At 39.0% G+C, this 24,308-nt stretch overlaps 1 protein-coding gene across 2 annotated transcripts in view; it reads right to left on the bottom strand.

Annotated features, from left to right (window-relative positions):
- The window catches only part of RpL28 (ribosomal protein L28), a 39,260-nt gene extending 21,367 nt beyond the window's left edge, over window positions 1–17,893 (bottom strand). The window contains exons 1-3 of one of the 2 annotated variants that reach the window (XM_070099761.1): window positions 17,799–17,893; window positions 8,812–8,911; window positions 196–324 (exon numbers count right to left, since the gene is read on the bottom strand). In XM_070099761.1, the coding sequence (XP_069955862.1) occupies window positions 196–324; window positions 8,812–8,911; window positions 17,799–17,878 (309 nt within the window). In that variant the 5' untranslated portion in view covers window positions 17,879–17,893. Of the gene's footprint in view, window positions 1–195; window positions 325–8,811; window positions 8,912–17,793 lie in introns of both variants that reach the window. The other variant, XM_070099762.1, reaches the window with a different exon arrangement.
- Window positions 17,894–24,308: the final 6,415 nt, after the last annotated feature.

Here is a 24,308-nt window from a genome sequence, read left to right as displayed (position 1 = left end):
AAAACTGGGTAATACAAGCTCAAATAAAATAGTCCACACAAAAATGTCAAAAAAAATTTTGCCACAAACTTGAGAAATAGTCAAATGTACATTGACAATAATCATCACTGAACCATTTAGCAATGGACTGTAAATATATCTAACGAGTAACTGAATAATGGCCAAGTAATTACTATATGGATTACTATGGTCTACCTGGTATTTTGCAGTCTTGAAGGAAAGAACAATTCCCTTGCCACCTGGGGCAGGTTCAATGCCAATAACCTTCTTCTTGCAGAGGCCATTATAACGGGCACTGTTTACATTCTTCAAGTTGTTAGGTTCCTGTATGGGATAAAAGATAAAATTTGTTAGACATGACTTAAAAACAATGTCTAAAAATAGGTGTTGTGTGTTCATGCATGCATGCACACATCTGACATGTACATCAACCAAATAACTGATGCAGCAAAGGCACATATGGCAAATCTAGGAAGCCTTTCCCCCTCAGGGAAGATTCCTTGATGTTGGTGAGGGGCTCTTGATTTAGGGAATTGGATCTGTGCTCTAGTTCCCTGAATTAAGCCTGAATGCCTTCCACATCCTCCCCCCAGGCGCTGTATAATCCTACAGGTTTAGCGCTTCCCCCTTGATTATAATAATAATAATAGGAAGCTTTTCACCATGGCCCGATGGCTAAAGCTCTTACTTTACATGGCGAGGGTTTGAGTTCGATTCCCAATGAGGGCAGAAACATCAGGAGTTTCTTTACACCATTTGTCTATGTTCACCCATCAGTAAAATGGGTACCTGGGAGTTATTCAACTGGTGTGGGTCGCATCCTGGAACAAAACTGACCTAATTTGCCCAAAATGCTCTGCATAACAAGCGGCTTTCTATATACAGGTCCGTATCCCTTTATCCGAAACCCTTGAGACCAGCAGCGTTTCAAATTTCAGAATTTTTCAAATTTCAGAATGAAGGTGGGGTCTAGGGCAGCATCCCATAATCAAACATTAACACTGCAGCAAAACTTGTGTGAATACTCACACTAAGTGGGATAAATAAAGACTACAAATACTACTACTGTTTATTTAGAGAAATATACTGATAAATGAAATAATGGGAAAATTATAGACCAGGAGCACGAATCTCAAAGTGCTCCACACATAAAAACATAAGAACACTGCAGCAGGCCTACTGGCCCATGAGAGGCAGGTCCAATTCTCCCACCGGCTTAAGCCAATGCCTTAACCTAGTCAGGTCGCATTCAATTAAGAACGGAAGAAAGGAGGAACACTGCAGCAGGCCTGTTGGCCCATACTAGGCAGGTCCTTCACAATCTCACTAAGAATATTTGCCCAACCCAATTTCAATGCTACCCAAGCAATAAGCTTTGATAATTCTAATTATTCTAATTACTCAAAGTAGCAGAAATGTTAAATTTTTGCCGATGCTCAAGAGCAAACAAATGACCTCATAAGTCTAACACATGACAGCTGGTGGGTCTAATATACATTCACAAATTTAGTGATATTATTTATACAATTATTACAGTATTGCATAACAGTAATCTTCTATTTTTTTGGTTTGAATAAAAATTCATTATGTGAATAAAAATTCAAAATGGAATTCGTTTGTAAAGCCTGAAAATGAAACTAATGAACAGAGGAAATGTTAGTTTAGTGCCAGGAAGACCTACATTGTTTATTCTGGACCCTATTTTGAAATTGGAATATTTTGAACTCTGCATAAAATTGGCCAAATTACCAATTTCCGGTCACTTTATTTTGTTGTTGAAACAGTTGACTTGGCGATTTATTGTGCTCAATCGATAGAAAAGAAGTAATACTAGTGAAATAGGTAAGAATTTGGTTGACTGGAATACTGTAATTGGCCTAAAATGGGAGTCAAAGTCGGCAAAATCGCTGATGCATAAATATCGCCAACACATCAAAATTCGCAAGAGCACAATTTCGTCAATTTTCCATTAAATTTCGTACTTTTTGTATTACCTTCAGAAAGAGATTCTCTACCAATTCATAAGAAAAAATAACAAAATTATTTTTTGAAAATTCTTGGACCCTGGTGTGCACTTTGAAATTTGGCCTCTTTACCCTGAAAGGATTAAACCATAACATGTATGTATATAGTACAATATTTTACGGCATTTTCATGTATTTTATGATTGTTCATGGTTCAACAAGTTAAGGAAGCAGTATTATATTATATTTCCCTACAATATACTGCGGCACCAAACATCCGCGAGGCTCTTGATTCCCTAACTCCCGAGAATGTTGAGGGAGACCTGTATGCACATCGGCGATTACGCGTAAATTGAGCACTATTTACAGCCAATTCCATTGTTCCAATCAATCGAACTCAGCTATTTCTCTAGAACTCCATTTTTTCTATCAACTGAGTACAAGAAACCTCCCATTTACCGATTTCAACTACCCAATAAAGCGGTCGAAAATTGGCAATTTGGCCAATTTCACGCAAATTAAAAAAGATGCCAATTTCAAAATAGGGTCCAGAATAAACAGTGCAGACATTCTTGACACTAAAATAACATATCCTCTGTTCATTAGTCACATCTCTAGGCCCCTCTTATATTACTCTTGCTGTCTATTTTGATTTTTTTATTCACAAAAAATAGAAGATTTACTGTTATGTAGACTACTGCATAACTGTAAAAATGGTATAAATAATATCAGTGAACTATTTTTTATATTTTTATTAACACACTGGCCGATTCCCACCAAGGCAGGGTGGCCCGAAAAAAAAAAAAACTTTCACCATCATTCATTCCATCACTGTCTTGCCAGAAGGGTGCTTTACACTACAGTTTTTAAGCTGCAACATTAACACCCCTCCTTCAGAGTGCAGGCACTGTACTTCCATCTCCAGGACTCAAGTCAGGCCTGCTGGTTTCCCTGAATCCCTTCATAAATGTCACTTTGCTTGCACTCCAACAGCACGTCAAGTATTAAAAACCATTTGTCTCCATTCACTCCTATCAAACACGCTCATGTATGCCTGCTGGAAGTCCAAGCCCCTCGCACAGAAAACCTACTTTAACCCCTCCCTCCAACCTTTCCTAGGCCGACCCCTACCCCGCCTTCCTTCCACTACAGACTGATACACTCTTGAAGTCATTCTGTTTCGCTCCATTCTCTCTACATGTCCGAACCACCTCAACAACCCTTCCTCAGCCCTCTGGACAACAGTTTTGGTAATCCCGCACCTCCTCCTAACTTCCAAACTACGAATTCTCTGCATTATATTCACACCACACATTGCCCTCAGACATCCGCTGACATGTCCACTCCCAAATATCTAAATACATTCACCTCCTCCATACTCTCTCCCTCCAATCTGATATCCAATCTTTCATCACCTAATCTTTTTGTTATCCTCATAACCTTACTCTTTCCTGTATTCACTTTCAATTTTCTTCTTTTGCATACCCTACCAAATTCATCCACCAACCTCTGCAACTTCTCTTCAGAATCTCCCAAGAGCACAGTGTCATCAGCAAAGAGCAACTGTGACAACTCCCACTTTATGTGTCATTCTTTATCTTTTAACTCCACACCTCTTGCCAAGACCCTCGCATTTACTTCTCTTACAACCCCATCTATAAATATATTAACCCTTTCAGGGTCCGTCCTGTAGATCTACGGCTTTACGTTCAGGGTCCAAACCGTAGATCTACGTCATGAGCTCAGCTCACTCTGATAAACTGTGAGTGGTAAATTTGGGCCTAGATATGAGAGAATACATCTATGTGGTATGTGTGCACCACATAAAACAAATCCTGCAGCACACTGTGTATAATGAGAGAAAAAAAAACTGAGACCATGATTTTCGATTAAAACAGCGACTTTGCAGTGTTTTTTCGTATGTTTTTTATAGTTGTATTTGTGATTTCTTGGTCTCATTTGATAGAATGGAAGACATATTACAGAAATAGAGATAATTTTGATTGGTGTTAGCACTGGAAATGGCTTGAAATTGAGCTCAAAGTGGCAGAAATGTTAAATTTTTGCCGATATTCAAGAGTAAACAAACGACCTCACACGTCTAATACACGCCAGCTGGTGGGTCTAATATACATTCACAAATATGGTGATGATATTTATACAATTATTACAGTATTGCATAACAGTAAATATTCTATTTTTTGGTGTGAATAAAAATTCATTATGTGAATAAAAAATCAAAATGGAATTTATTTGTAAAGCTTCAAAACATAACTAATGAACAGAGGAAATGTTAGTTTAGTTCCAGGAATACCTACATTGTTTATTCTGGACCCTATTTTGAAATTGAATATTTTGAAATTTGTGTTAAATTGGCCAAATTAACAATTTCCGATCACTTTAATTTGTAGTTGAAACAGTTGACTTGGCGATTTCTTGTGCTCAATCGATCGAATAGAAGTAATACTAGTGAAATAGTTAAGAATTTGGTCGACTGGAATAACGTAATTGGCCTAAAATGGGAGTCAAAGTCGGCAAAATCACCGATTCGTAAATATCGCTGACACATCAAAATTCGCGAGAGCATAATTTCGTCAATTTTCCATCAAATTTTGTACTTTTTGTTCTGTTACCTTCACAAAAAGATTCTCTACCATTTCATAAGAAAAAATAAAAAAAAATTTTTTTGAAAATTCTTGGACACTGGGGCACCACTTCAGATTTTGGCCTTGGACCCTGAAAGGGTTAAGATGTGTGATGCGACACGTTTCATAAATTACCACACCCTGAAACATGTGCTTGAAAACTTTGTAAATGCTGCAGAGTACGTACATTCCTAATTTAAAAATATTGTATTACCAGATTTGATGAAATAAAATTGTATAAACTAGTGCAAGGCATGATTTCACCACTAACAAAGATTAGACTTTGATTTATCAAACTTCAACAAAGGCAAAAATTATATTTCCCAAATTTCTTTTTTGTAGTTGCTGTGTGCAGTGGAACTCCGATTTTCGTACTTAATCCATTCCAAAAGGTCGTTCTAAATCCGAAACGTACAAAAACCGAATTAATATTTCCCATGAGAAATACTGTAAATACAATTAATCCATTCCAGACATCCAAATATATTAACAAATAGTTTTACATACAGAAAACAATGAGAAATAAATATAAACGATTAATTTTAAGGGAGGGGCGAGTGAAATAATTTTTTTTTTGAGGTCCAATTTCAGTGAGATTTTGACAGTGGATTAAGCAGCATAAAAAAACATAGATTGTGTTTGTTTTGACTATTAGCCTTGAAGTAGAAAAAATAAATTATACACAATTTCAAGAGTCCTAAAACTTTCCTTGTTCTACTAAATTCTGAAGATGTACAATGCTCTAGTTAACATCAGATGAAAGATAAAGGCTAGATTATTGTTGACCCAGGGTGTTTCAGCAATAATGTCAGTAGATTCCATAAAAAAATGTTGTAGTTTTTCTTTTTTTTTTTGTGGAGAAAAAATCATTAACAAAAAGCTGTAAAGAACATTGTAAATCCTCCCTTGGTATCTGTAGAACCATCATTCCTCAATGTGTGCAAAAATCATGACAATCCAATGAATACTTATCGCAGAATATGGATCACAATGTCAATAATTTATTACCAAGTTTTTTTTTTTTTATTTTTGTTTGGTGTGAAACTCTACAGAAGTGGCGTGCCAAATCTCAGCGTGCTACATCCCTCCGACCTTCTTTACAGCCTCCAGGCTACTAAGGGACTCACTCACTGCACTCCACATTCTAGCCAGAACAGAAATTGCCATGTAGAGTATTTAGAATGAAATAATCATAAAAATTTTAATTTTTGGAGAAAAAAAAAAAAACGCTAATTGCCAACATGTATTTTTGCTGACAGCAAGAACAAAAAAAATTACACTTAATGAAAAAAATACTTAGAAATATGATAGAAACAGGCTGATTATATCGAAATGTTGCCAGAATTTTGCACTATTTTTCAGTACGAAAACATTTTTTCCATAATTTTTCAATCTTAATTTCCAGATCACTGAAAAAAGCTTCGCCCCTCCCTTAATGATAAATGAACATTACATAGCTTTATTGAAGACTTGTTGGCGTATTGAAGAGGGCAAGGTTGTGAGGGGGAATTGAGGTTATTGTTTGGAAATGGAATCCCCCTCCATAAGGACTTCAGTTATCAAAGCCCTCTCTGGGGTTACTTCCCTTCTTTGTCTTTTACTGCCTTGCCTTTTCACAAATGATCGACTCCACAACACTATCTCCCGCTGTTTCTCATTGATCCACACCAATAACTCCTACACATTTTCGATTGTTTGTGATCTCTGTTTCATTAGCACATTTACCTCTTTCGCAACTTCAGCTTCCTTGATTTCTACTTTCTTTGCCAGGATGGAACAGATTGCTGACTTCGACTTCCCATACATCCTGGCAAGCTCGGCTAAACGTATGCCACACCATAATCGTATTTTTCTACAATCTCTTTCCTGAATTCTATCATGTTTCTCACCTTTACCAGAGGGCTGGCACAAGGAACTTTCTTTGGGCCCATGCTGTCTTATATAGCAGTTGCAATCAATAAACAAGCACAAAAATTGCAAAATGTTTCAGATGAATGATCACTCAACCAGTAATAGAGCCAGACAGACACGTGTGGTGGCATCCCGGGTGGGTGGATGTGTCTGATATGTATGATTTCCGGATGAGGGTATGAAATCCAGACCAAAATTTCGCTCAAAAGAGTTTTCTAAATCCGAATTGCATGATATGCAGACCATACGAAAACCGGTGTTTGTTTAACCCTTTCAGGGTTCACAGGCCCTCTCAGAGACTTGTTCTCAGGGTCCCCCAAATTTCAAAAAAAAAAAAAAAAAAATTATTTTTTTCTTATGAAAAGATAAGAGAATCTTTTCCCGATCATAATGACACCAAAAGTATGAAATTTGATGGAAAACTTAAGGAATTATGCTCTCGTGAAGTTAGCGGTCTCAACGACGTTTACGCATCGGCGATTTTGCCCACTTTGAGCCCTATTTTTGGCCAATTCCAATGTACTAGTCGACAAAAATCATAACTATTTCGCTCAAACTCCATTTTTTCTATCGAATGAGTACGAGAAACCACCAATTTACCGATTTCAACTATCCAATCCAGTGGTCAGAATTTAGCAATTTTGCCAATTTCACACAAATTTCAAGATGCCAATTTCCAAATAGGGTCCAGAATAAACAAGACATTCCAAGCACTAAAATAACATTTCCTCTGTTCATTAGTCACGTCCCCAGGCCCCTCTTACATTTCTTTTGCTTTCCACTTCAAATTTTTATTCTCACAAAAAACAGAAGATTTAATGTTATGCAGACTACTGCATTAGTGTAGAAATGGTATAAATAATATCGGCGCACTTGTGAAAGAATATTGGACTCACCAGTTGACGTGTATTGGACGCTTAGCATGATTTGTTTACTTTTGAACTTTGGTAAAAAATCAAACATTTCTGCTACTTTGAGCTCAATTTCAAGGTACTTTTCATTGTAAAACCAGTCAAAATCATCTCAATTTCTGTAATATGTCTTCCATTCTATACAATGAGACCAGGAAAACTAGAATAAAATAAATACCATCCGAAAATAAAGAGCAAAGTCGCTGTTTTAATCCAAAAACACGGTCAAAGATTTTTTTTCTCATTACGCACTGTGTGCTGCAGGATTTTTTTTATACCGCGTGCACTGACCACATAGACCCATTCTTTCATATGTAGGCCTACCAGCTTTCTCTCACCAGGTTTGAAGGCGCTAGAATTTATGAGTACGTACTAGTACGTCATGGACCCTGGTGCATAAGCCGTCCTAGTATGGCCAAAACCCTGAAAGGGTTAATTTTGATAGGCTACATTTATTTTTTAAATTGCCTACTGGTTAAAAGTTTATTCTAAGTTTTTTTTAACGGATCTTAGGTTAAAAGTTAAATGTCCGATAAAAAAAAGTTGGAGCATAAACTCTTAAGAGGAAGAGGTGAAAGAGATGGTACAGGAGCACGAAATAAAAAAATATCAGTTTTATGCAAGAAATAATTGTGTAAGAGGAGCACTGCAGTAGGCTCACAGGCCAATGAAAGGTCATTCACACTCGGAGTACTAGCATCTAATTGAGGAGACAATTCACAGGTGCTTTTATCCATACACAAGACTCGACACCTAGAAGGACAATGCCTCAATAAATATCCTAGTACAGTGGTGCCTCAAGTTTCGGCCATAATTCGTACCAGAAGGCTGCTCGAGTGCCATTACCGAAGGAATTTGTTCCCATAAGGAAAAATGTAAATTAGATTAGTCCCTTTCAGATCCCCAAAAATACACTCACAAAAGCACTTACATAATTGTTCGAGTTGGGGGATGTTCAAAACTTGGGGTACCACTGTACCACTCTTGTCTCACAGTACACACCTGTACATGTCAGTATGTATTTAATACCATCACTTACCTAGTCCCTCGTGTATAACATAAAACTGTTTCAAAAGCAACTCAGTACATTGGCTTTCACTATGCTACCTGGCAGTTAATTACTGTGAACCTAGTGCTTGCCTTTATTCTTTATAATTGAGAGAGTTTGCCTAACCTAAATCAAGTTTAAGTTCTTCTGTCTAAACTCTTCTTTTTACTACTGGTAACTTTACTATTAAACAAACTAGATGCCTGCATGACTACAAAAGCAATCAACTATGAAGCTGCATGACAATTTCCAAGTACAGTACGTACAGTACTGAAATTCAGCTCGTGCAAGTCTTAATTAAATAAAATGCAAGCTGGATACAGTACACTTACAGTGGAAAATGGTTTCTTGACATTCCTCTTCTTAAGGAGATGAGAATGATTACCTCTTATGATCTGCCAGCACAAATCTGCAGACATCTTGGCTTCTCTCCTGTAAATGTTGAATAAATATTAACCCAAATGTCTGTTCCAGTATATGTCCTCTATATCTATACATTGAACATAAGAATATAAGAACACAAGAAAGAAGGAACACTGCAGCAGACCTACTGGCCCATGCGAGGCAGGTCCAAGTCTCCTAAAGGCTTAAGCCAATGCCCCAACCTAGTCAGGGCAGGTCACATTCACTTAAGGAAGGAACACGACAACTGACCTAGTAGCACAAGCTAATCAGGTCCAACTCTCACCCACCCACACCCACTCATGTATTTATCTAACCTATTTTTAAAACTACACAATGTTTTAGCCTCAATAACTGTACTTGGGAGTTTGTTCCACTCATCCACAACTCTATTACCAAACCAGTGCTTTCCTATATCCTTCCTGAATCTGAATTTTTCCAACTTAAAACCATTGCTACGAGTCCTGTCTAGGCTAGATATTTTCAGCACGTTATTTACATCCCCTTTATTTATTCCTGTCTTCCATTTATACACCTCAATCATATCCCCCCCTAATTCTACGCCTTTCTAGAGAGTGCAGATTCAGGGACCTCAGTCTATCCTCATAGGGAAGATTTCTGATACATGGGATCAACTTCGTCATCCTCCTTTGTATGTTTTCCAGAGCATTTATATCCATTCTATAATACGGTGACCAAAACTGTGCAGCATAATCTAAATGAGGTCTAACCAAGGATATATAGAGTTGAAGAACAACCTGAGGACTCCTATTATTTATGCTTCTTGATATGAAGCCAAGGCTTCTGTTAGCTTTATTGCGAACACTTATGCACTGTTGTCTTGGTTTCAGATTACTGCTAACCAGAACTCCTAAATCTTTTTCGCAATCCGTAATATTAAGATCTACATTATTTAGTTTATATGTGGCATGGTTGTTTTCCTGTCCAACATTTAGAACTTTGCATTTGTCTATATTAAACTGCATCTGCTACTTCTCCGACCACTGCATCAGTCTATTCAAATCTTCCTGGAGTGCTCTAATGTCCTCGTCAGAATGAATTCGACGGCCTATTTTGCTGTCATCAGCACTTGCTTATGTCGCTCTTTATGCCCTCATCAATGTCGTTTATGTAGATTGTGAACAACAGGGAGCCCAACACTGACCCCTGTGGAACACCGCTCGTGATGCTTCCCCACTCTGATTTCTCCCCACTTATGCAAACTCTCTGCTGCGTATTTGTCAACCATGCCTCTATCCAGGAAAAAATTTGTCCTCCTATGTGCCTTAATTTTCCTCAATAGTCTCTGATGTGGGACCCTGTCAAAAGCCTTACTGAAGTCCATATACACAATATCATATTCATTACCATGATCTACCTCCTCAAATACCTTAGTTTAAAAAGTTAATAAATTCCTAAGGCAGGAACGCCCCTTTGTAAAACCATGCTGAGATTCGTTGATTAATTTGTGCTTTTCAAGGTGGCTACGAACTGCCTCGGCAATTATCGATTCCATAAATTTTCCCACTATGGAGGTTAGGCTTATCGGTCTACAGTTCGAAGCTAAAGACCTGTCACCTGCTTTGAAAATAGGTATCAAATTTGCCATTTTCCACTTATCTGGCACCATGCCAGTCTGTAGTGATATATTGAAAAGATTAGCCAGAGGTTTGCTAAGCTCCTCTTTACATTCCTTTAGAACCCTTGCATACAGTTCATCAGGGCCTGGGGATTTAAGTTTTAATTTATCAATTTGCCTAAGAACCATGTCACTTGTGACCCTAATCGTGCATAGTTTATCATCATCCTGTTCTACATAATTTATTATTTCTGGAATATCGCTAGTATCTTCCTGAGTAAAAACTGAGAGGAAGTATGTGTTAAAAATTCTACACATTTCCTTATCACTGTCTGTGAGCTGACCTGAATAACTTTTGAGTGGGCCTAATCTCATGTGGAACATACAAGAGCATAAGAACAAAGGAGCACAATAACAGGCATATTGGCACATGCTTAGCAGGACTTATTCTCACCCATCTACTCTACTAAGAACTGCATGAACCAACGACCACCACCTACCCTTTGCTGTCAGTCTACCCTACTGTAAGTTCATAATTATTGATTGATAAGTATGCTTGTACTAAGAGAAAAATGAGACCATATGAAGGGCATCCAAGACCTTCAATATTAACTGTTTATCATATAGTACTTTATACAGGAAGAAAAAAAAACTGGCAGGAAATGGCAGAAATCGAACACCAAATCCAGTCATTCCTGGAGTGGAACCACAGTCGATGGCCTCCACTCCAAACCAACTGATACAGATACTAATGCCGGAAAAAAAGTCCCCCCCCCCCCAAGTACCACCAATACCACCAGTCCGATGACATTCTTTTTTGCAAATATACAGGGTCTAAAACCAGCAACGAACAACAAAATACCTTTCATCCGTGGTCTGCTTGCAGAGGCAAATGCAATGTTCGCGGCTTTCACAGAGACCCACATGAAGGATCACTTGGACAACGAAATATGGATCCCAGGTTACTACCTATACAGATGCGACAGTGAAAAGGCAAAAGGAGGGGGGTTAGCCTGTATATCACAGAGTCACTTGTTTGCACAGAACTGCTTAATGCCTCTAATGATGTAGTGGAAGTTTTAGCAGTAAAGATTGAGAACCAAAACCTAGTCATTGTGGTAGTCTACAAGCCTCCGGATGCAACGTCCCAGCAATTCCAGGAACAGCTGTTAAAAATTGACCACTGTCTGGAAAATCTGCCAGCTCCTGCCCCCAACATCTTGCTCCTTGGGGATTTCAACTTAAGGCACCTAAAATGGAGGAATATAGCAAATAATGTTGCAGTGATAACTCCAGGAGGCAGCTCTTACGAGAATTCACACACAAACGAGCCTTTAAATCTCTGCACAAAATTCAACTTAAACCAGCAAATAATAGAGCCTACTAGACTGGAGAATACACTAGACCTCATCTTCACTAACAATGATGATCTGATAAGAAATGTCACAATATCAAAAACAATATACTCAGATCACAACATAATCGAGGTTCAGACATGTATGCGCAGAGCTCCAGACCGACATAATGATATTAGTCATGAGGGAGCCTTCACCAAATTCAACTTCAATAATAAGAACAAAGTGGGACCAAGTAAACCAAGTCCTAACTGATATAAGCTGGGAAGATAGACTAAGCAACACAGACCCAAACTTATGCCTAGAACAGATTAATTCGGTGGTACTCGATGTATGCTCAAGGCTTATTCCTTTAAGAAAAAGGAGGAGTAGATGTAAAATAGAAAGAGACAGGCGCTCCCTTTACAGGCGATGAAAAAGAATAACAGAGTGGCAAAAAGAGGCCAATATATCTGAAATGCGTAGGGAGTCACTGGTCAGAGAAATAGAAAACATCGAACTTAAGCTAAAGGAATCTTATAGGAGTCAGGAATCGCGGGAAGAACTAAAAGCCATAAATGAAATCGAAAGAAGCCCAAAGTATTTCTTTTCCTATGCCAAATCAAAGTCGAGAACAACGTCCAGTAATGGGCCCCTACTTAAACAAACAAGATGGGTCCTACACAGATGACAGCAAGGAAATGAGTGAGCTACTCGAGTCCCAATATGACTCAGTTTTTAGCGAGCCGCTAACCAGACAAAGTCGAAGATCAAAATTAATTTTTCATGAGAGAGCCACAGAATTTGGTTAACACAAGCCAATCCGACATTATCCTGACGCCAAATGACTTCGAACAGGTGATAAATGACATGCCCATGCACTCTGCCCCAGGGCCAGACTCATGGAACTCAGTGTTCACCAAGAACTGCAAGAAGCCCATATCACGAGCTTTTACCATCCTATGGAGAGGGAGCATGGATACAGGGGTCGTCCCACAGCTACTAAAAACAACAGACATAGCCCCACTCCACAATGGGGGCAGTAAAGCAATAGCCAAGAACTACAGACCGATAGCACTAACATCCCATATCATAAAAATCTTTGAAAGGGTCCTAAGAAGCAAGATTGCCACCCATCTACAAACCCATCAATTACACAACCCAGGGCAACATGGGTTTAGAGCAGGTCCCTCCTGTCTGTCTCAACTATTGGGTCACTACAACAAGGTCCTAGATGCACTAGAAGACAAAAATAATGCAGATGTAATATATACAGACTGCAAAAGCCTTCGACAAGTGTGACCATGGCATAATAGCACACAAAATGCGTGCTAAAGGAATAACAGGAAAAGTTGGTAGATGGATCTATAATTTCCTCACAAACAGAACACAAAGAGTAGTAGTCAACAGAGTAGTCTGAGGCGGCTACGGTGAAAAGCTCTTGTTCCACAAAGCACAGTACTCGCTCCCATCTTGTTTCTCATCCTCATATCTGACAGACAAGGATGTCAGCCACAGCACCGTGTCTTCCTTTGCAGATGACACCCGAATCTGCATGACAGTGTCTTCCATTGCAGACACTGCAAGGCTCCAGGCGGACATCAACCAAATCTTTCAGTGGGCTGCAGAAAACAATATGAAGTTCAGCGATGAGAAATTTCAATTGTACTCCGATATGGTAGACACGAAGAAATCAAACCATCAGAGTACAAAACAAATTCCGGCCACAAAATAGAGCGAAAAACAAACGTCAAAGACCTGGGAGTGATCATGTCGGAGGATCTCACCTTCAAGGACCATAACATTGTATCAATTGCATCTCCTAGTAAAATGACAGGATGGATAATGAGAACCTTCAAAACTAGGGATGCCAAGCCCATGATGTCACTCTTCAAGTCGCTTGTTCTATCTAGGCTGGAATATTGCTGCACATTAACAGCACCTTTCAAGGCAGGTGAAATTGCTGACCTAGAAAATGTACAGAGAACCTTCACAGAACGCATAACGGAGATAAAACACCTCAATTACTGGGAGCGCTTAAAGTTCCTGAACCTGTATTCCCTGGAACGCAGGCGGGAGAGATACACGATTATATACACCTGGAAAATCCTAGAGGGACTAGTACCGAACTTGCACACGAAAATCACTCGCAACGAAAGCAAAAGACTTGGCAGACGATGCAACATCCCCCCAATGAAAAGCAGGGGTGTCACTAGCACATTAAGAGACAATACAATAAGTGTCAGGGGCCCGAGACTGTTCAACTGCCTCCCAGCATACATAAGGGGGATTACCAACAGACCCCTGGCAGTCTTCAAACTGGCACTGGACAAGCACCTAAAGTCGGTACCTGACCAGCCGGGCTGTGGCTCGTACTTTGGATTGCGTGCAGCCAGCAGTAACAGCCTGGTTGATCAGGCTCTGATCCACCAGGCCACCTGGTCACAGACCGGGCCGTGGGGGCATTGACCCATGGAACACTCTCCAGGTAAACTCCAGGTAAACAAAACATATGAGGGAAAGAACACAAAGATGCAGTACTCTGAAGAGAACATGGCAAAAGCCTTGATAACATTGTCAAGTGGCATGTCACAAAGATTCTGTGAAACAGAAGATTATTAAGAAGTCTGCAGTAGCCACTCCTTTGAAAAGAAGAAATGTCAACAGCACTAAATGCAGCTTCTCTAAGTGGTTTTGGAATGGCTTTCAATGTTTATAATATTTTATATTAACTATGACCACACCTTCCCCACCTAAAATAGTCTCAAATGCCTCACATCAGAGGCAACCAAGACAATTTTTTATTATTCTAACAATATAAATGTGTAGCCTAAGTAGAATTTGGTCAGTATGTGTATCCGTTATCCCTTTACATTATTTCTAAAGTAAATATTTAAATAAAATGAACTTTTTAGGTTACCCTGTGAATAATTCAATGTCTTGATTAACCCACTTAACAATATCAAATAAGGTAAACCCTCGGAATCTCCTTGGTTATCAGTGGTTAAATCAGCATCATTTACCATCAATCTATTTTTTAAGGACATCATACATAATTTCAAACTTACAATGGCTTTATACAGTATATTATGTATAACCCAGTATAAGCAATAAGTAATGGAAGATGTCTTCTGTGCAGATTTCAGCCATTAATTATAGTTTGATTTGTATAACATTAAGTTGGAGGGAAGGAGGGAAGAGTATATGGAGAAAAAGAGAGAGGTTAAGAGAGTGGTGAAGCAATGTAAAAAGAGAGCAAATGAGAGAGTGGGTGAGATGTTATCAACAAATTTTGTTGAAAATAAGAAAAAGTTTTGGAGTGAGATTAACAAGTTAAGAAAGCCTAGAGAACAAATGGATTTGTCAGTTAAAAATAGGAGAGGAGAGTTATTAAATGGAGAGTTAGAGGTATTGGGAAGATGGAGGGAATATTTTGAGGAATTGTTAAATGTTGATGAAGATAGGGAAGCTGTGATTTCGTGTATAGGACAAGGAGGAATAACATCTTGTAGGAGTGAGGAAGAGCCAGTTGTGAGTGTGGGGGAAGTTCGTGAGGCAGTAGGTAAAACGAAAGGGGGTAAGGCAGCCGGGATTGATGGGATAAAGATAGAAATGTTAAAAGCAGGTGGGGATATAGTTTTGGAGTGGTTGGTGCAATTATTTAATAAATGTATGGAAGAGGTTAAGGTACCTAGGGATTGGCAGAGAGCATGCATAGTTCCTTTGTATAAAGGCAAAGGGGATAAAACAGAGTGCAAAAATTATAGGGGGATAAGTCTGCTGAGTATACCTGGTAAAGTGTATGGTAGAGTTATTATTGAAAGAATTAAGAGTAAGACAGATAATAGGATAGCAGAAGAACAAGGAGGCTTTAGGAAAGGTATGGGGTGTGTGGACCAGGTGTTTACAGTGAAACATATAAGTGAACAGTATTTAGATAAGGCTAAAGAGGTCTTTGTGGCATTTATGGATTTGGAAAAGGCGTATGACAGGGTGGATAGGGGGGCAATGTGGCAGATGTTGCAAGTGTATGGTGTAGGAGGTAGGTTACTGAAAGCAGTGAAGAGTTTTTACGAGGATAGTGAGGCTCAAGTTTGAGTATGTAGGAAAGAGGGAAATTTTTTCCCAGTAAAAATAGGCCTTAGACAAGGATGTGTGATGTCACAGTGGTTGTTTAATATATTTATAGATGGGGTTGTAAGAGAAGTAAATGCGAGGGTCTTGGCAAGAGGCGTGGAGTTAAAAGATAAAGAATCACACACAAAGTGGGAGTTGTCACAGCTGCTCTTTGCTGATGACACTGTGCTCTTGGGAGATTCTGAAGAGAAGTTGCAGAGATTGGTGGATGAATTTGGTAGGGTGTGCAAAAGAAGAAAATTAAAGGTGAATACAGGAAAGAGTACGGTTATGAGGATAACAAAAAGATTAGGTGATGAAAGATTGAATATCAGATTGGAGGGAGAGAGTATGGAGGAGGTGAATGTATTCAGATATTTGGGAGGGGACGTGTCAGCGGATGGGTCTATGAAAGATGAAGTGAATCATAGAATTGATGAGGGGAAAAGAGTGAGTGGTGCACTTAGGAGTCTGTGGAGACAAAGAACTTTGTCCTTGGAGGCAAAGAGGGGAATGTATGAGAGTATAGTTTTACCAACGCTCTTATATGGGTGTGAAGCATGGGTGATGAATGTTGCAGTGAGGAGAAGGCTGGAGGCAGTGGAGATGTCATGTCTGAGGGCAATGTGTGGTGTGAATATAATGCAGAGAATTCGTAGTTTGGAAGTTAGGAGGAGGTGCGGGATTACCAAAACTGTTGTCCAGAGGGCTGAGGAAGGGTTGTTGAGGTGGTTCGGACATGTAGAGAGAATGGAGCGAAACAGAATTACTTCAAGTGTATCAGTCTGTAGTGGAAGGAAGGCGGGGTAGGTGTCGGCCTAGGAAAGGTTGGAGGGAGGGGGTAAAGGAGGTTTTGTGTGCGAGGGGCTTGGACTTCCAGCAGGCATGCGTGAGCGTATTTGATAGGAGTGAATGGAGACAAATGGTTTTTAATACTTGACGTGCTGTTGGAGTGTGAGCAAAGTAACATTTATGAAGGGGTTCAGGGAAACCGGCAGGCCGGACTTGAGTCCTGGAGATGGGAAGTACAGTGCCTGCACTCTGAAGGAGGGGTGTTAATGTTGCAGTTTTAAAACTGTAGTGTAAAGCACCCTTCTGGCAAGACAGTGATGGAGTGAATGATGGTGAAAGTTTTTCTTTCTCGGGCCACCCTGCCTTGGTGGGAATCGGCCAGTGTGATAATAAAATAAAAAATAAGTTGGATTGAGTAGATATTTTGCTGAGCAAATGGTAAAATAGCAACCTAATAAAACCCATTAAACTCAAAATAAAACAGCCTAACATAACTTATTCTTCCTCCTCCTTCAGTAGATGTGCATATTTGATTATATATAGCCATTGTACTGACTCGATACTAAGTGTTGACTCAGATATGCTGTACAACTAAACTTAATGCAGAGTTTTGCATAACTAAACTTAATGCAAAGGTCTACAGAGTAATAGTAGTTAACAAGGATCCAAGTGGAAATAAGTAACTGACTTTTTTGGGTTATCCTGGGTAATGTACACAAATGCTGCTATGTATGATAATTTATGTAACTGTATTTGTGTGCACCTGTACCTCGATAAAAATATTTAACTATTACTCCAAAAATTATTTCTCACTGTAAATTCTTTATATGAAAACCAAGTGTAATAATGACCATAAATACTGCACTGCATTCATGGGTGAGACCGAAACATAAGAACAATAGTTAACACCGTACCCACAAACATGTGCCAAACCAACCTCAACTTTGTCTAATATCTCAACCTCACGGCTTCCAGAGGAACTAAACAGCTCAGCGCAACAACGATACACTCACACATCCCAAAACTAGATGAACGAATACGGAAACATAGAAGAACCGTGGAAAAAGCGAGATAAATAAGCGAAGAGGTACCTCACCAGCAGTAGCGTGGAGCAGCAACACAGGAGGAAAGATGGCGGCTGTGTTGTGGTCCGGCGCCAACACAACACAAACACATCCACACAATACACTCATTATCAAAAATTTATAGGAAAATATGACATTTCTATGACAACGTTATGCATTATCAACTATGTGGTGAAACAAGTACATTTGTGACACTTGGGGTGTCTTTTAATTGGCTTGGTAGACAGCGTCCACAGGTAACGCAGATTACTACTACCATTATTATTTATTACACTACCATTGTTATTACACTATCATTATTATTACACTGTGAGTCGAGCCCCGCAACCACAACTAGGTGAGTACCATTATTACTACACAACCATTATTACTACACAACCATTATTACTACACAACCATTATTACTACACAACCATTATTACTACACAACCATTATTACTACACTACCATTATTACTACACTACCATTATTACTACACAACCATTATTACTACACAACCATTATTACTACACAACCATTATTACTACACTACCATTATTACTACACAACCATTATTACTACACAACCATTATTACTACACAACCATTATTACTACACAACCATTATTACTACACTACCATTATTACTACACAACCATTATTACTACACAACCATTATTACTACACAACCATTATTACTACACTACCATTATTACTACACAACCATTATTACTACACTACCATTATTACTACACTACCATTATTACTACACTACCATTATTACTACACAACCATTATTACTACACTACCATTATTACTACACTACCATTATTACTACACAACAATTATTACTACACAACCATTATTACTACACAACCATTATTACTACACAACCATTATTACTACACTACCATTATTACTACACTACCATTATTACTACACTACCATTATTACTACACAACCATTATTACTACACAACCATTATTACTACACTACCATTATTACTACACTACCATTATTACTACACTACCATTATTACTACACTACCATTATTACTACTCTACCATTATTACTACACAACCATTATTACTACACAACCATTATTACTACACAACCATTATTACTACACTACCATTATTACTACACTACCATTATTACTACACAACCATTATTACTACACAACCATTATTACTACACTACCATTATTACTACACAACCATTATTACTACTCTACCATTATTACTACTCTACCATTATTACTACACAACCATTATTACTACACAACCATTATTACTACACAACCATTATTACTACACAACCATTATTACTACACAACCATTATTACTACACTACCATTATTACTACACAACCATTATTACTACACAACCATTATTACTACACAACCATTATTACTACACTACCATTATTACTACACAACCATTATTACTACACTACCATTATTACTACACAACCATTATTACTACTCTACCATTATTACTACACAACCATTATTACTACACTACCATTATTACTACACAACCATTATTACTACTCTACCATTATTACTACACAACCATTATTACTACACTACCATTATTACTACACAACCATTATTACTACACTACCATTATTACTACACAACCATTATTACTACACAACCATTATTACTACCTGGAGTTTACCTGGAGAGAGTTTCGGGGGTCAACGCCCCCGCGGCCCGGTCTGTGACCAGGCCTCCTGGTGGATCAGCGCCTGATCAACCAGGCTGTTGCTGCTGGCTGCACGCAAACCAACGTACGAGCCACAGCCCGGCTGATCAGGAACTGACTTTAGGTGCTTGTCCAGTGCCAGCTTGAAGACTGCCAGGGGTCTGTTGGTAATCCCCCTTATGTGTGCTGGGAGGCAGTTGAAAAGTCTCGGGCCCCTGACACTTATTGTATGGTCTCTTAACGTGCTAGTGACACCCCTGCTTTTCATTGGGGGGATGGTGCATCGTCTGCCAAGTCTTTTGCTTTCGTAGTGAGTGATTTTCGTGTGCAAGTTCGGTACTAGTCCCTCTAGGATTTTCCAGGTGTATATAATCATGTATCTCTCCCTCCTGCGTTCCAGGGAATACAGGTTTAGAAACCTCAAGCGCTCCCAGTAATTGAGGTGTTTTATCTCCGTTATGCGCGCCGTGAAAGTTCTCTGTACATTTTCTAGGTCGGCAATTTCACCTGCCTTGAAAGGTGCTGTTAGAGTGCAGCAATATTCCAGCCTAGATAGAACAAGTGACCTGAAGAGTGTCATCATGGGCTTGGCCTCCCTAGTTTTGAAGGTTCTCATTATCCATCCTGTCATTTTTCTAGCAGATGCGATTGATACAATGTTATGGTCCTTGAAGGTGAGATCCTCCGACATAATCACTCCCAGGTCTTTGACGTTGGTGTTTCGCTCTATTTTGTGGCCAGAATTTGTTTTGTACTCTGATGAAGATTTAATTTCCTCATGTTTACCATATCTGAGTAATTGAAATTTCTCATCGTTGAACTTCATATTGTTTTCTGCAGCCCACTGAAAGATTTGGTTGATGTCCGCCTGGAGCCTTGCAGTGTCTGCAATGGAAGACACTGTCATGCAGATTCGGGTGTCATCTGCAAGGGAAGACACGGTGCTGTGGCTGACATCCTTGTCTATGTCGGATATGAGGATGAGGAACAAGATGGGAGCTAGTACTGTGCCTTGTGGAACAGAGCTTTTCACCGTAGCTGCCTCGGACTTTACTCTGTTGACGACTACTCTCTGTGTTCTGTTAGTGAGGAAATTATAGATCTATCGACCGACTTTTCCTGTTATTCCTTTAGCGCGCATTTTGTGCGCTATTACGCCATGGTCACACTTGTCGAAGGCTTTTGCAAAGTCTGTATATATTACATCTGCATTCTTTTTGTCTTCTAGTGCATTTAGGACTTTGTCGTAGTGATCCAGTAGTTGAGACAGACAGGAGCGACCTGTTCTAAACCCATGTTGCCCTGGGTTGTGTAACTGATGGGTTTCTAGATGGGTGGTGATCTTGCTTCTTAGGACCCTTTCAAAGATTTTTATGATATGGGATGTTAGTGCTATTGGTCTGTAGTTCTTTGCTGTTGCTTACTGCCCCCTTTGTGGAGTGGGGCTATGTCTGTTGTTTTTAGTAACTGAGGGACGACCCCCGTGTCCATGCTCCCTCTCCATAGGATGGAAAAGGCTCGTGATAGGGGCTTCTTGCAGTTCTTGATGAACACAGAGTTCCATGAGTCTGGCCCTGGGGCAGAGTGCATGGGCATGTCATTTATCGCCTGTTCGAAGTCATTTGGCGTCAGGATAACATCGGGTAGGCTTGTGTTAATCAAATTTTGTGGCTCTCTCATAAAAAATTCATTTTGATCTTCGACTCTCAGTCTGGTTAGCGGCTTGCTAAAAACTGAGTCATATTGGGACTTGAGTAGCTCACTCATTTCCTTGCTGTCATCTGTGTAGGACCCATCTTGTTTAAGTAGGGGCCCAATACTGGACGTTGTTCTCGATTTTGATTTGGCATAGGAGAAGAAATACTTTGGGTTTCTTTCGATTTCATTTATGGCTTTTAGTTCTTCCCGCGATTCCTGACTCCTAAAGGATTCTTTTAGCTTAAGTTCGATGCTTGCTATTTCTCTGACCAGTGTCTCCCTGCGCATTTCAGATATATTGACCTCTTTTAGCCGCTCTGTTATTCTTTTCCGTTGCCTGTAAAGGGAGCGCCTGTCTCTTTCTATTTTACATCTACTCCTCCTTTTTCTTAGAGGAATAAGCCTTGTGCATACATCGAGTGCCACCGAGTTAATCTGTTCTAGGCATAAGTTTGGGTCTGTGTTGCTTAGTATATCTTCCCAGCTTATATCGGTTAGGACTTGGTTTACTTGGTCCCACTTTATGTTTTTGTTATTGAAGTTGAATTTGGTGAATGCTCCCTCGTGACTAGTCTCATTTTGTCGGTCTGGGGCTCCACGCATACATGTCTGAACCTCAATTATGTTGTGATCTGAGTATATTGTTTTTGATATGGTGACATTTCTTATCAGATCATCATTGTTAGTGAAGATGAGGTCTAGTGTATTCTCCAGTCTAGTAGGCTCTATTATTTGCTGGTTTAAATTGAATTTTGTGCAGAGATTTAAAAGCTCGTGTGAGTGTGAGTTTTCATCAGAGCTGCCTCCTGGTGTTATTACTGCAACAATATTATTTGCTATATTCCTCCATTTTAGGTGCCTTAAGTTGAAGTCCCCCAGGAGCAAGATGTTGGGTGCAGGAGCTGGAAGATTTTCCAGACAGTGGTCAATTTTTAACAGCTGTTCCTGGAATTGCTGGGATGTTGCATCCGGAGGCTTGTAGACTACCACAATGACTAGGTTTTGGTTCTCGACCTTTACTGCTAAAACTTCCACTACATCATTTGAGGCATTAAGCAGTTCTGTGCAAACAAGTGACTCTGCAATGTACAGGCCAACCCCCCCCCCTTTTGCCTGTTCACTCTGTCACATCTGTATAGGTTGTAACCTGGGATCCATATTTCGTTGTCCAAGTGATCCTTTATGTGGGTCTCAGTGAAAGCCGCGAACATTGCCTTTGCCTCTGCAAGCAGTCCACGGATGAAAGGTATTTTGTTGTTTGTTGCTGGCTTTAGACCCTGTATATTTGCCAAGAAGAATGTTATCGGACTGGTGGTATTGTTGGTACTGGGGGGGGATTTTTTTTCCGGCATTAGTATCTGTATCAGTTGGTTTGGAGTGGAGGCCATCGACTGTGGTTCCACTCCAGGAATGACTGGATTTGGTGTACGATTTCTGCCATTTCTACCATTATTACTACACAACCATTATTACTACACTACCATTATTACTACACAACCATTATTACTACTCTACCATTATTACTACACAACCATTATTACTACACAACCATTATTACTACACTACCATTATTACTACACAACCATTATTACTACTCTACCATTATTACTACACAACCATTATTACTACACTACCATTATTACTACACAACCATTATTATTACACTACCATTATTACTACACAACCATTATTACTACTCTACCATTATTACTACACAACCATTATTACTACACTACAATTATTACTACACAACCATTATTACTACTCTACCATTATTACTACACAACCATTATTACTACACAACCATTATTGTAATAAAGTTGGTAGAATTACCGACAATATGTAAAGTAAAAGGACATAAGTGCAACTAATGTGACATTTATTGTGGCAACGTTTCGCTCTCCAGGAGCTTTATCAAGCCATTACAAACAATACATGGACACAGAGGGTATATAAAGGCTCAGAGTGAGGTGCAATACTAGTGAGGTACCATTTCGATGTTCACTAGTGGTAGTAGTAGTAGTAGTAGTAGTGGTAGTAGTAGTAGTAGTAGTAGTAGTAGTAGTAGTAGTAGTAGTAGTAGTTTTTTTAGTTTAATATGTTTATTATGCACCCCATACCCATCCTGTGGGCGGTAGTCAAAAGATTACAGAGGTACATAATTGGTCCAGGGACTGGACTCCAAAGTTTTGATAGCTGAGCAAGTTACAGAGGTAATGAACTCACAATTTACAAAGGTAATGAACTCACAATTTACAAAGGTAATGAACTCACAATTTACAAAGGTAATGAACTCCAGGTAAGTCTGGTCACAATCATGACAAGTTACAAAGGTATTTACAGATTTTTTTTTTTTATATTTTATTGAAAAGACATACATAGTACATAAAAATAAACGACAAATTACATAGTGAAAACAGTGATGAAAAATTCTGCATAGTACATGTACTTTCCAATTAACATATTACATCTGAAAGACAAATCTGTACAGTAAACAATGACCACTCCAATCCTTGAAGTAATGACATTATGTCTGGAACACTAAATCTAACCTAAAGACTCCTTGGCAAGTACATCTCATTCCTGATTGTACATCCTGCCACGGAATGTACACCTTACATTCTGAAAACACTACCCCCCCCCTCCCCTTCTTGCATGTCAATCCACCTGACACGTAACAATCTTTATATGTAACTGTATATTGTATGAAATACTTTCATTATTCCATATTGAACAACATGATACGTTCAGTATCACTCATTGTATTGATATAATATAAAATTCAATTCTACATGATTCATGTACAACGTATATCTACTAAACACCCAAACATATCACCTTCTCCAGGAAGGTATAAATATATACATATGTTACAAACACTGTACAACACAACCAGTGAAAACACAAATACCTAATCCTATGTCATCCATCAATTACCCTATAATATATATCAATTCAATGGTAACCTAAACCTACGGGCTCTATAGAGCTCCCATGAAAAAACAATATGTATTAAGAAAACAGGATAAGTCAAGCTTTCTAAAAATATTTCGCCCATATCATTAAAACCACTACTAAGATGTAAGTCTGTTATCACAAAACATAACAGTGCATGACCTTCACACGTCGATAAATA

Source organism: Cherax quadricarinatus, chromosome 68 (assembly GCF_038502225.1).
Source record: "Cherax quadricarinatus isolate ZL_2023a chromosome 68, ASM3850222v1, whole genome shotgun sequence".
Lineage (NCBI taxonomy): Eukaryota > Metazoa > Arthropoda > Malacostraca > Decapoda > Parastacidae > Cherax > Cherax quadricarinatus.
This window is presented reverse-complemented; position numbering and strand designations above follow the sequence as displayed.